Consider the following 12,871-nt stretch of genomic DNA (forward strand, 5'->3'; position numbering starts at 1 on the left):
GTAGATGATGTCAGTATCAGCAGGTATGGGTCTATGCCAGTAGTGGTGTGCAGTAAGATCTGCACTAGAGGATGTCAGTATCAGCAGGTATGGGTCTATGCCAGTAGTGGTGTGCAGTAAGATCTACGGTAGGGGATGTCCATATCAGCAGGTATGGGTCTATGCCAGTAGTGGTGTGCAGTAAGATCTACGGTAGGGGATGTCCATATCAGCAGGTATGGGTCTATGCCAGTTGTGGTGTGTAGTAAGAACTACACTAGAGGATGTCAGTATCAGCAGGTATGGGTCTATGCCAGTAGTGGTGTGCAGTAAGATCTACAGTAGATGATGTCCATAACAGCAGGTATGGGTCTATGCCAGTAGTGGTGTGCAGTAAGATCTACACTAGAGGATGTCCGTATCAGCAGGTATGGGTCTATGCCAGTAGTGGTGTGCAGTAAGATCTACAGTAGATGATGTCAGTATCAGCAGGTATGGGTCTATGCCAGTAGTGGTGTGCAGTAAGATCTACACTAGATGATGTCAGTATCAGCAGGTATGGGTCTATGCCAGTAGTGGTGTGCAGAAGGATCTACACTAGAGGATGTCAGTATCAGCAGGTATGGGTCTATGCCAGTAGTGGTGTGCAGTAAGATCTACACTAGAGGATGTCCGTATCAGCAGGTATGGGTCTATGCCAGTAGTGGTGTGCAGTAAGATCTACAGTAGATGATGTCAGTATCAGCAGGTATGAGTCTATGCCAGTAGTGGTCTGCAGTAAGATCTACACTAGAGGATGTCCGTATCAGCAGGTATGGGTCTATGCCAGCAGTGGTGTGCAGTAAGATCTACAGTAGATGATGTCCGTATCAGCAGGTATGGGTCTATGCCAGTAGTGGTGTGCAGTAAGATCTACACTAGATGATGTCAGTATCAGCAGGTATGGGTCTATGCCAGTAGTGGTGTGCAGTAAGATCTACAGTAGATGTCAGTATCAGCAGGTATGAGTCTATGCCAGTAGTGGTGTGCAGTAAGATCTACACTAGAGGATGTCAGTATCAGCAGGTATGGGTCTATGCCAGTAGTGGTGTGCAGAAGGATCTACACTAGAGGATGTCAGTATCAGCAGGTATGGGTCTATGCCAGTAGTGGTGTGCAGAAGGATCTACACTAGAGGATGTCAGTATCAGCAGGTATGGGTCTATGCCAGTAGTGGTGTGCAGTAAGATCTACAGTAGATGATGTCAGTATCAGCAGGTATGGGTCTATGCCAGTAGTGGTGTGCAGTAAGATCTACAGTAGATGATGTAAGTATCAGCAGGTATGGGTCTATGCCAGTAGTGGTGTGCAGAAGGATCTACACTAGAGGATGTCAGTATCAGCAGGTATGGGTCTATGCCAGTAGTGGTGTGCAGTAAGATCTACACTAGAGGATGTCAGTATCAGCAGGTATGGGTCTATGCCAGTAGTGGTGTGCAGTAAGATCTACACTAGAGGATGTCAGTATCAGCAGGTATGGGTCTATGCCAGTAGTGGTGTGCAGTAAGATCTACAGTAGATGATGTCAGTATCAGCAGGTATGGGTCTATGCCAGTAGTGGTGTGCAGTAAGATCTGCACTAGAGGATGTCAGTATCAGCAGGTATGGGTCTATGCCAGTAGTGGTGTGCAGTAAGATCTACGGTAGAGGATGTCCATATCAGCAGGTATGGGTCTATGCCAGTTGTGGTGTGTAGTAAGAACTACACTAGAGGATGTCAGTATCAGCAGGTATGGGTCTATGCCAGTAGTGGTGTGCAGTAAGATCTACAGTAGATGATGTCAGTATCAGCAGGTATGGGTCTATGCCAGTAGTGGTGTGCAGTAAGATCTACACTAGAGGATGTCAGTATCAGCAGGTATGGGTCTATGCCAGTAGTGGTGTGCAGTAAGATCTACAGTAGATGATGTCAGTATCAGCAGGTATGGGTCTATGCCAGTAGTGGTGTGCAGAAGGATCTACACTAGAGGATGTCAGTATCAGCAGGTATGGGTCTATGCCAGTAGTGGTGTGCAGTAAGATCTACAGTAGATGATGTCCGTATCAGCAGGTATGGGTCTATGCCAGTAGTGGTGTGCAGTAAGATCTACGGTAGAGGATGTCCGTATCAGCAGGTATGGGTCTATGCCAGTAGTGGTGTGCAGTAAGATCTACAGTAGATGATGTCAGTATCAGCAGGTATGGGTCTATGCCAGTAGTGGTGTGCAGTAAGATCTACACTAGATGTCAGTATCAGCAGGTATGGGTCTATGCCAGTAGTGGTGTGCAGTAAGATCTACACTAGATGTCAGTATCAGCAGGTATGGGTCTATGCCAGCAGTGATGTGAAGTAAGATCCACACTAGAGGATGTCCGTATCAGCAGGTATGGGTCTATGCCAGTAGTGGTGTGCAGTAAGATCTACAGTAGATGATGTCCGTATCAGCAGGTATGGGTCTATGCCAGTAGTGGTGTGCAGTAAGATCTACACTAGAGGATGTCTATATCAGCAGGTATGGGTCTATGCCAGTAGTGGTGTGCAGTAAGATCTACGGTAGAGGATGTCCATATCAGCAGGTATGGGTCTATGCCAGTTGTGGTGTGTAGTAAGATCTACACTAGAGGATGTCCGTATCAGCAGGTATGGGTCTATGCCAGTAGTGGTGTGCAGTAAGATCTACGGTAGAGGATGTCCATATCAGCAGGTATGAGTCTATGCCAGTAGTGGTGTGCAGTAAGATCTACGGTAGAGGATGTCCATATCAGCAGGTATGAGTCTATGCCAGTAGTGGTGTGCAGTAAGATCTACACTAGATGATGTCAGTATCAGCAGGTATGGGTCTATGCCAGTAGTGGTGTGCAGTAAGATCTACACTAGATGATGTCAGTATCAGCAGGTATGGGTCTATGCCAGCAGTGATGTGAAGTAAGATCCACACTAGAGGATGTCCGTATCAGCAGGTATGGGTCTATGCCAGTAGTGGTGTGCAGTAAGATCTACAGTAGATGATGTCCGTATCAGCAGGTATGGGTCTATGCCAGTAGTGGTGTGCAGTAAGATCTACGGTAGAGGATGTCCGTATCAGCAGGTATGGGTCTATGCCAGTAGTGGTGTGCAGTAAGATCTACAGTAGATGATGTCAGTATCAGCAGGTATGGGTCTATGCCAGTAGTGGTGTGCAGTAAGATCTACACTAGATGTCAGTATCAGCAGGTATGGGTCTATGCCAGTAGTGGTGTGCAGTAAGATCTACGGTAGAGGATGTCCATATCAGCAGGTATGGGTCTATGCCAGTTGTGGTGTGTAGTAAGATCTACACTAGAGGATGTCCGTATCAGCAGGTATGGGTCTATGCCAGTAGTGGTGTGCAGTAAGATCTACGGTAGAGGATGTCCATATCAGCAGGTATGAGTCTATGCCAGTAGTGGTGTGCAGTAAGATCTACGGTAGAGGATGTCCATATCAGCAGGTATGAGTCTATGCCAGTAGTGGTGTGCAGTAAGATCTACACTAGATGATGTCAGTATCAGCAGGTATGGGTCTATGCCAGTAGTGGTGTGCAGTAAGATCTACAGTAGATGATGTCCGTATCAGCAGGTATGGGTCTGTGCCAGTAGTTGTGTGCAGTAAGATCTACAGCAGGTCTTTTAACACAGAGGATCAGTTCTTGTAACAAGGGGGAATCCTTGGAATAACTTTCTGCTCCCAGGGAACCCCTGCCAGTAATTACTATATCTACAGCTCACGGTACATTTGCATGATGGTCAGCAAGAAGAATTCCTCATACACTGGTCATTGGGATTGTCACCTTACAGATAGCTGAAAATTCATTGATTTCAGTAGTACTTTTTTAGAAGGTGTCATTGCTGAACGAACTCCCAGCAATCTCTGGAGGAACCCTGGTATTCAATGGATTTCTGGTTAAGAAAGTCTGATCTAAGGTCTCGGGTTTAGACGGATGTCTTCTGTGGTCTGCAGGCCATTGAATAATGTAGCACTTGTGAGTTATGTTCTGTAATGATAGTACAAATACTAATACTTACCCTGATCTTCCTCCTGTCATTGAAGCCCCTGCTGGAAGTCAGGAAAGTAAAAGTTGTGTTAATAAAGAAGGAAGCTCTGTGTGGGCCGTGTCTCAGACCCAGGGCAGGAGGGGCACTTTTTGGGCATCTTTTCAACCATAAGAAGGATGCCATGTGTATGAAGCACTTTGGATGTGTTACTTTTGTCATTCTAGGATCCCAGAACTGTGCCATTATATAGGATCTCCATCTGTGCCCAATTTGTGTAGAAATGAGTATTTATATATAAATATACATTGACTATACATGTAGCAATAATTGCCATCTTTACATCTCCATGGTGATGGGTACTCGGATCCCTTTATGTCTATTTTTCCTTCTGTTCTTCCTCCTCCTTCACTCCTCCTACCGTAACCATAGCAACTCTATTCATCCCCATGGCAACTGCATCCTTGGCTGGTTGAGACTCTGCTGAAAAAGACAGTGGTACTCCTGACCCCCCTTCTTCTCTGTGGGTGCACGTTAGGGCTGCAGAGTGCGGGGGATCCAGTTTATTGCGGCTATGACTTTATTGCCCTCACCCCCCCTTCCCATTCACACAGCATTACACTCTGATCTATCCTAAGCTGCAAAATGCCACGACTAAGAAGTTAAAGTCAGCTCTGCGTACGGACATTCAGCTTTCTTTTTTGTCATGGCACAGGCCACCCAGATCAGTGGCCCAAAATGGTGAAATGTCAAGTATTGCTTGGAGGAGGGAGGGCAATCTCCTGAGCAGATTGACTTTTGATCCTGTAGATCCGTTCCTTGGTGTACAGAGCTAGTTAACAGAATGCAAAGTTATGTGTGTAAAGGTCATCTGGAGCTGTGATCAGTCCTTTCATGGGGGGCTACCATTGTTCTTATCCCATGGAGCATCCGCAGCTATTGTCCGCCTTCAGTTCCTCATTTCTATGCTGTGTGTTCTTCCGTCTCTGATCTCTATCCCATCATATCTCAGCATTTAAACAGTTTGTGCTGGTTCCTTCCTGTCCTGTTCCCAGTGCCCACTCCCCTTCTTTGGGCTGTCATGGACTGCTCCACCCCCCTTTTGGCTTCTGTCACTGTGCTCGGCTAAGAGGCGGCATTGCCTCCGTTCTGCAAGAAGGGGAACATCTGGGTGATCGCAGGAAGGGGGGGTCAGTTAGCCGGGCAGTGGAGAGAGAAGCAAGCCAGTCCGTCCTTTCCACCACCACCACCACCACCAGCAGCAGCAGCAGCATGTGGTGCCTTCACTGCACCTCTGACCGGACGCCCAGGATTCTGCAGCATGGCCTCTGGTATGAAACGGTCTTGTCTGAAGGTTTCTGTGCAATTTCCTGCTGATTTAGGCAGCGATGAAAGCAATTAAAGTGTTGTTATGACTTCTCTATGTCACAGCACCGGGTGCCTGATTGCTGCAATAACCGGGGCACAATCAAAGTGCGGTAACCCATATCAACCAATCAGCTTTTATCTTCTGCTGGTTTCTGTGGGTGACCACACTTTGGACATCGTCTTTGCTCTGAAGTTTTCTACTGTTTGGCAGACAAAGCTATAAAGTGGCTCCATATTGAGTCTGTTATCTGGCAGAGAGCTTGGCATGAGATGCTGCGGAATATTTACATCTGCCACGGGGTAAAAGTGATCCTGGCAGAGCAAACAACTGAGAACAGAACAGGGCTGGTGAGCGGCACCAGTAGGGGTTGCAGTAACCCTTTCACTACCAGAGATGTAGTTAGTATTGCTGCAAAGCAAAGAGTTCAGAGGATGAAACGCCAGCTCCTCTTGTACTTCTTACTAATGTCGCAGCCTGCAGGGCTCACTTCAACAAGCACACAAATTAAGCAAAGAGGGAACATTCTTCCTGTCTTTGGAGACCTCTAATTGCCTGTTTCCTTCTGCATTGCTCTGACCCCAGTAGTACATGTGTTTTAACTTGTAAAAAACACCAATTTTGTATAGATGGAGGGCTGGGGATTTTTGTTATAGAGTTGCTTTTCTACTGTTTTGCTCTGTTTATCCTCTATGTAACCTTTTCTAGTAGAGCGATCTTCCAAACCATTGCGTATAGCCCCTGGTACACGGTATCACTTCTAATCTAATGTGCTTGATGGGCTTCCAGCGCTGGCTGTGTGTTATTTTCTATAGGTGTCTGAATGGAGGGCAGTTGTATTTTTTTATTGTGTGCGGTTTAGGCCAGAGGGTGCATCGATCTTGTACTGGAGGAAGGGCCATAGTAATATATGGCGTATCTGGAAATTCTCAAGCAGCATACAGTATGTTTCAATGCACTTGCCTGTGTGATGCCAATCCAGCGTTGCTCTGTTTGGGCACTGAAATCGGGCACCAAGTGTTGGCGCACAGCACGGCATCTGCTGATTTTTCTTTTGCTGGCTGCAAGCTTTGTTTGGGTTGGACATGGCTTTTTTGGCTAATGTTTTGATTGTCTGCCGCTGGACTGTTCTCCTGTGCTAACTGTTGACAACACTTGGACTTATGGTCCGTACTGTGGATCCTATGGAAAAAAAGGCATTACCAATGTTTGTTCTTGTGCTGGGCCTTGTTCCCACTTTGAGTACTTTTTTGCACTGACAGCTCAGAAGCCCTGTGACCTGAGACCATTTCTCCATTTGTTGTAGCATACTGAACTATTATGAACAATTACAGAGGGTGGTGCTCAGAACCTGGGGGCCCATTAAGTCAGGGCCATTCAGAAAAAAAAGGAAGAGCAGCATCCATATTGATTCAGCAAGGGTCAATGTTTGTGAATGTTGGTGTCAAAGTTGGAGCAGCTGATGCAGGATGTAACTAGCTTTTAAAAAAAACAGTTACCAAGCACAGATCATGGGCCTTGTGTGAGCAAAATCCAAGATTTCTTTTAATGTTTGAACACGGTAGACTTTGTTCCAAGTTCAGGAACCACAGAATGAGTTATCCATTCATCTTAAGTAATTGCAGCTGTGTACCCATCCCCTGTCCTGTTAAGCAGCAAGCACAGAGACATTAACAGATGTTTTTTATTTATATATTTCCAACTGCTTTGTACAATGTAGGACAGTGGTTGTCAACTTTCTTAAAGTAGTCAAAAACTGCGGGCATAATACGAGTGATGATCAAAGACAGCAGGCATGCTACAAGGGATGATCAAAGACTGCGGGCATGTTACAGGTGATATTCAAAGACTGTGAGCATGTTACAGGTAATATTCAAAGACTGCGGGCATGCTACAAGCGTTAATGAAAGACTGCGGGCATGCTACAAGCGTTGGTGAAAGACTGCGGGCATGCTACAAGCGTTGGTGAAAGACTGCGGGCATGCTACAAGCGTTGGTCAAAGACTGTGAGCATGCTACAGGTGATATTCAAAGACTGCGGGCATGCTACAAGCATTGGTCAAAGACTGCGGGCATGCTACAAGCGTTGGTCAAAGACTGTGAGCATGCTACAGGTGATATTCAAAGACTGCGGGCATGCTACAAGCATTGTTCAAAGACTGCGGGCATGCTACAAGGGATGATTAAAGACTGCGGGCATGCTACAAGCGTTGGTCAAAGACTGCGGGCATGCTACAAGGGATGATTAAAGACTGCAGGCATGCTACAAGCGTTGGTCAAAGACTGCGGGCATGCTACAGGTGATATTCAAAGACTGTGGTTATGCTACAGGTGATATTCAAAGACTGTGGGCATGCTACAGGTGATATTCAAAAACTACAGGCATAATACAAGTGATTATAAGACAGCAGGCATGCTACAAGGGATGATCAAAGACTGTGGGCATGCTACAAGGGATGATCAAAGACTGTGGGCATGCTACAAGCATTGGTCAAAGACTGCAGGCATGCTACAGGTGATATTCAAAGACTGTGGGCGTGCTACAAGCGATATTCAAAGACTGCAGGCGTGCTACAGGTGATATTCAAAGACTGCGGGCATGCTACAGGTGATATTCAAAGACTGCGGGCATGCTACAAGCATTGGTCAAAGACTGCGGGCATGCTACAAGGGATGATCAAAGACTGGACATGATACAAGGGATGATCAAAGACTGTGGGCATGCTACAAGGGATGATCAAAGACTGTGGGCATGCTACAAGCATTGGTCAAAGACTGCAGGCATGCTACAGGTGATATTCAAAGACTGTGGGCGTGCTACAAGCGATTAAAAGTACTAACTCTCCAGTGCCTCAAAGGTGTCAATACCAGGGAGAGGCCAGGGAATCAGGTGTGTGGATGACCTGTGGATAAAGTCCCGGTAATGCAGCCCTCCTCAGATGAGATCAACGAACTGGAAAAAAGCACAGAGGTGGCGCAAACACCTAGCGCATTATCCAAGGTTTATTAAAATGTTTAAAAAGACAAAAAACATACTCACAAAATTAGCGCATAAAAAGCCTGTAAGGCTACAGAGATGGCCAAAATGATGGCAGAGTGTCCGACTGGTGGTGTGGTCGGCCTGCTATCCTACAGGCGATGGACAAAGATTGCAGGCATGCTAGAAGTGATGGTCAAAGATTGCGGGCATGCTACAAACGATGGTCAAAGATTGCGGGCATGCTACAAGCGATGGTCAAAGATTGCGGGCATGCTACAAGCGATGGTCAAAGATTGCGGGCATGCTACAAGCGATTGTAAAAGATTGCGGGCATGCTACAAGCGATGGTCAAAGATTGCGGGCATGCTACAAGCGATGGTCAAAGATTGCGGGCATGCTACAAGCGATGGTCAAAGATTGCGGGCATGCTACAAGCGATGGTAAAAGATTGCGGGCATGCTACAAGCGATGGTCAAAGATTGCGGGCATGCTACAAGCGATGGTCAAAGATTTTGGGCATGCTACAAGCGATGGTCAAAGATTGCGGGCATGCTACAAGCGATGGTCAAAGATTGCGGGCATGCTACAAGCGATGGTCAAAGATTGCGGGCATGCTACAAGCGATGGTCAAAGATTGTGGGCATTCTATACAAGTTGTTGTAGACTGGGGAGTTGTAGACTGGAGACGCATTGCATGACTCTGCTAGAGATCACAGCTATTACATCCCTTTGATTCCACATTTGTGCTCCCTACAGTCCATTAAAAAATTATTTGCGTCACTTTTCATATTTCTTATAGCAAAAAACAGGCCTTTTACCCATTGGCTGCAGCGCTGATCAAACTAAAGTTTTCCAGCAAGTCTGTTTGTGAGCAGTCGATCAGTAGATCAACTGCTTTCGGACAAAACTGACAACAGATGGTTCGAAATTCAGCCGATCCCTGCTGAACAAGCCAAATTCTGATCCATCTGTGGCCAGCTCTACCCCATACTGGTGAGAAGCCATTTGCAGAAAATGGACAATAGAGAAATTCCCAACCGCACTTAATCCTGACAGCCAGCAAAGTTGGCCCAGATTAGAAACCTGCTCCTATCCAAAGTTTTATTAAAAAAAATATAGGTTTCTGTTGCATATATTTGCTCCAGTGTATGGGAGCACCAACATTAGGACATACTGTACATAACAAAGAATACATTTGGAGAAACTGAAAGACAGAGGATATCTCCATAATGTGAACCTTTAAATAGCTTTACAAGTCCACATAAAGAAATTCCTGATATTTCATAGTGTACAGCAATGATATAATAAAAAAGCTGTCTCTTTATTGAGCCCTTGAGCTCCATTCAAGTGATTTTATTGAGACTGAGATGATCACATGAACCTTTTGCAGACAGGAAGAAGCACTTCCACAGTCAAAAGGTTGGAGTCTGTAGCAAAGGATGATCTTTCAGACATTTGTGAACGCAACTAGGAACTGTACAAGTACCAGGATCCACATAATCGTATTATTTCTGACCAAGCATCTCGGTGCAGACAGTAGATACTTACCCTGGATGATGCCTGAAACATTATGGCTCTGTCCTTCAGGAGAGAAAAGCAGATGAAGGCATTGTTAGGGGAAGTGCTGTGAGAGATCATTAAAGTGGAATTCCAGGAAAAAAAACTTTTTCTGGGTCCAGATAAGTTACCTTTGACGCTTTTTATGCTTCATCCAGATGGCTGTTGGTGATAAAAATTCTGGTTTTATTTGTGCTGGACACTACTGTTAGCTGTGAGCATTGGGCACTGAGACTGACTGTTCTGGCTATAGCGTGGTCCTGGAATCATTTCCTGCAACCTCCTCTTCTTCTATCATTTAGCCATTCACCTAATGCTTTCTATACTGTTCACTGAAAACAAGGCATTCGTTGAATGGACAAGGGGAGAGAAGAGGCAGGTAATTAAAGGTATCTTAGTCTTACTAGCATATTATTTGACATGCCTGTGATGAGGATGAACAAATATATCTCATACTAGGTCCACTTCAAGCAGCGGTACATGATCTGAATGTCTTATAATCCTATTTGCTGAGCTCCATGGTTGTGAAGGTTCAAAAGTCAAATCAGCATATTGGTTTACGTGATGGGCACTAAATTTATGCAGTTCAGCAAAAAGGTAAACGGACAATGATAAAAACTGATGGGTTCTACTTTTGGACAGAGCGGAGAGGGACTACAACACCTGTCAGGTTTTTATTGCGGTCTATTCCACTGTTAGGGAGATTCATCCTCTGTCCTAGTGACTGCTATCTCAGAGAGAGAAAGAAAATCCTACATTTTGGCTTGCCCCCAGAACAGTAATATAAGGGAAATCTTCAATTTGGACACTAGTTCTGTTGAGAACCACAGATTCCCTCACTTTTGAGGAACTTCCTCTCACTTTCCATTTTGGGCAAAAGGAAATCTACCCAATGGGATACAGATGACACTGAAAAAAATGAGAGGTTCCAACCCTCCCTACCCTATCAGAAGAAGAAGCAGAAAAAAAAAAAATTTTGCTTCTGCCTTTTGTTGATGTTGGGCATTGCAATACTGATTTCCAGCATTATTTAACTAAGGACTGGTTCACACCATAGAAACACAGTCTGGTTGCATTCTTGATGGGTTCTGGTCAACCCTAAATAAGAACATGCGTTCTGGTGCATTTTTGGTACATTCCAGTGGGTTTTTGATGTGTTTTACCATGTTCCAGTACAGTTCAGTGTAGAACAAAATGCAGCATGTTCTACTTTTATTCTGGAACTGGAATGCACTGGAACGGACTGCACTGGAGGAAACCATATAGCCTACTCATGGCCATGCATTTTTGATGCAGAAAAAAAACACACTGGGCTGCATATGGTGTGAACCAGTCCTAAAGGCAAAACTTTTTTTTGTTTTGAACAGAGTGGAGATTTATGAGAACCCCTATTAGTTTTTATTGCTGTCTGAGTCCCCAGTAGTGAGATTCACCCTCTCCATTTGTCCTGTTACCATTTCAAATAAATTAAAGCAAAAGAAAATCCAAAATGTTTAAGTTGTCCCTAGAAGTAAAATAGTGTGGGTATCTTCCAATGGGGACACCGGTTCTGGTGTCAACAAGGGATTCCCTCACTTTAGAGGAATTTTCTCTCACTTTCTGTTTTGGCTATGAGACAGGAAGTGAATGAAAATTTCTCCAGTTGGGCAGATGCCAAAAATAAATCTTACAGGGGTTACATCTCTCCTTCTACTCTATCCAAAATGAAAAAAAAAGTTTTGCCTTTAGTTCTACTTTAACCTTTTCAATGACCCCATTCCATTGCTCAGGCTTGGGGTACTATGTAAAAATGGTTACCATTTCACCAAAGTAGCACTTGGGATTAACCATTATTACATATAATTCTGAGGCCAAGTTATACTCGGGGTAAATACTAATGAGGCCGGATTTCAGTATGGCAGCACGGAGGAGGACCCTTTCTTCTAGTATTAACCTCCCTGACGGTATTCCCGAGTGTAGCTCGGGGTAAAGTTTCAGTACCACAAGCGGTAACCCCGAGCTACACTCAGGCTTACCATGCAGCGTTGCTCCGGCATCTGTTCTTCTCTTACCTTGTCCTGCGCTCCTGCGATGTCCCCCCTGCAGTGTCCCCTGTAATGTCCTCCGGCGGATGCCAGCATCTATCATCTGGGTCCCGTTCCCTGCGGGACGTACGAGGGACGGAACTGGCGGGAAATTTGAAAATGACAAAAAGTGACATTCACTAAATACACTAAAATCACATAGTAAAACATTACTGTATCAAACCATCTCACATACATTTTGTCCCGAGTGCTTTGTCCTGTGCCCTGCCTGCATTTTTACCGTTCTTTCTGCCTGGAAACTGAGAAACGTCCATGGCGTCCAATAAGCGTCCCTTTAGGTCAAAAGCGGTTTTAGACCAGCTAGAGAACAGCGATAGTAAATCAGAACCACTTGTAGAATTGAGTGATAATGATTTGTGGGGAAATTTGTCATCAGACACTGAAAATGATTTTGCAACCTTGCTCAGTGATGTGTGAACTTGGCGCTATATTTCAAATTTCAGTGTTTTTGCTTTGATTATATTACTGAATTAAATTTAATATTATTCTATTATTATTTTTTATGATTATTTATTAAATTATAATTTATGATTTTGTGTTTTAAATTTTATCATACCCGGGATGTATACTAGACTCTTGTTCGGACAGATTTCAGTGAGTTATTTCTAAAAATTACAGGCCTACAATACAAAAAAATACATATTTCCATGCAAAAAAATGTACCGCTTTGAGCACAGAAATATGGACATAATCAGACCGCTAGGAGGTTAAGGCAAAATAAATAAATAAATCGCGCAAAATGGACTGATCGCAAACAACTTTTCTGTAATTTCATTGAAAGTCAACAGATTTTATTGTAACAACATTTTCTATATTGCTTAACTCAAAATAATAACTTTTGGAAAAGAAAAAAAATCTAACCAACAGGATAAAACA

General features: G+C 44.5%; 1 protein-coding gene across 8 annotated transcripts in view; it reads left to right on the top strand.

The window, feature by feature from the left end:
• IQSEC2 (IQ motif and Sec7 domain ArfGEF 2) overlaps positions 1-12,871 on the top strand; it is a 367,046-nt gene that overhangs the window by 298,275 nt on the left and 55,900 nt on the right. The window contains exon 1 of one of the 8 annotated variants that reach the window (XM_089692964.1): positions 5,113-5,339. The exons of the other annotated variants lie outside the window; for them this stretch is intronic. Coding sequence (XP_089549090.1) covers positions 5,281-5,339 — 59 coding nt within the window. The 5' untranslated portion in view covers positions 5,113-5,280. Of the gene's footprint in view, positions 1-5,112; positions 5,340-12,871 lie in introns of those variants that run through there. 8 annotated transcript variants of the gene reach the window in all.

This window comes from Staurois parvus, unplaced genomic scaffold, assembly GCF_062004578.1.
Source record: "Staurois parvus isolate SC_StPar_1 unplaced genomic scaffold, SC_StPar_1.0 ptg000608l, whole genome shotgun sequence".
NCBI lineage: Eukaryota > Metazoa > Chordata > Amphibia > Anura > Ranidae > Staurois > Staurois parvus.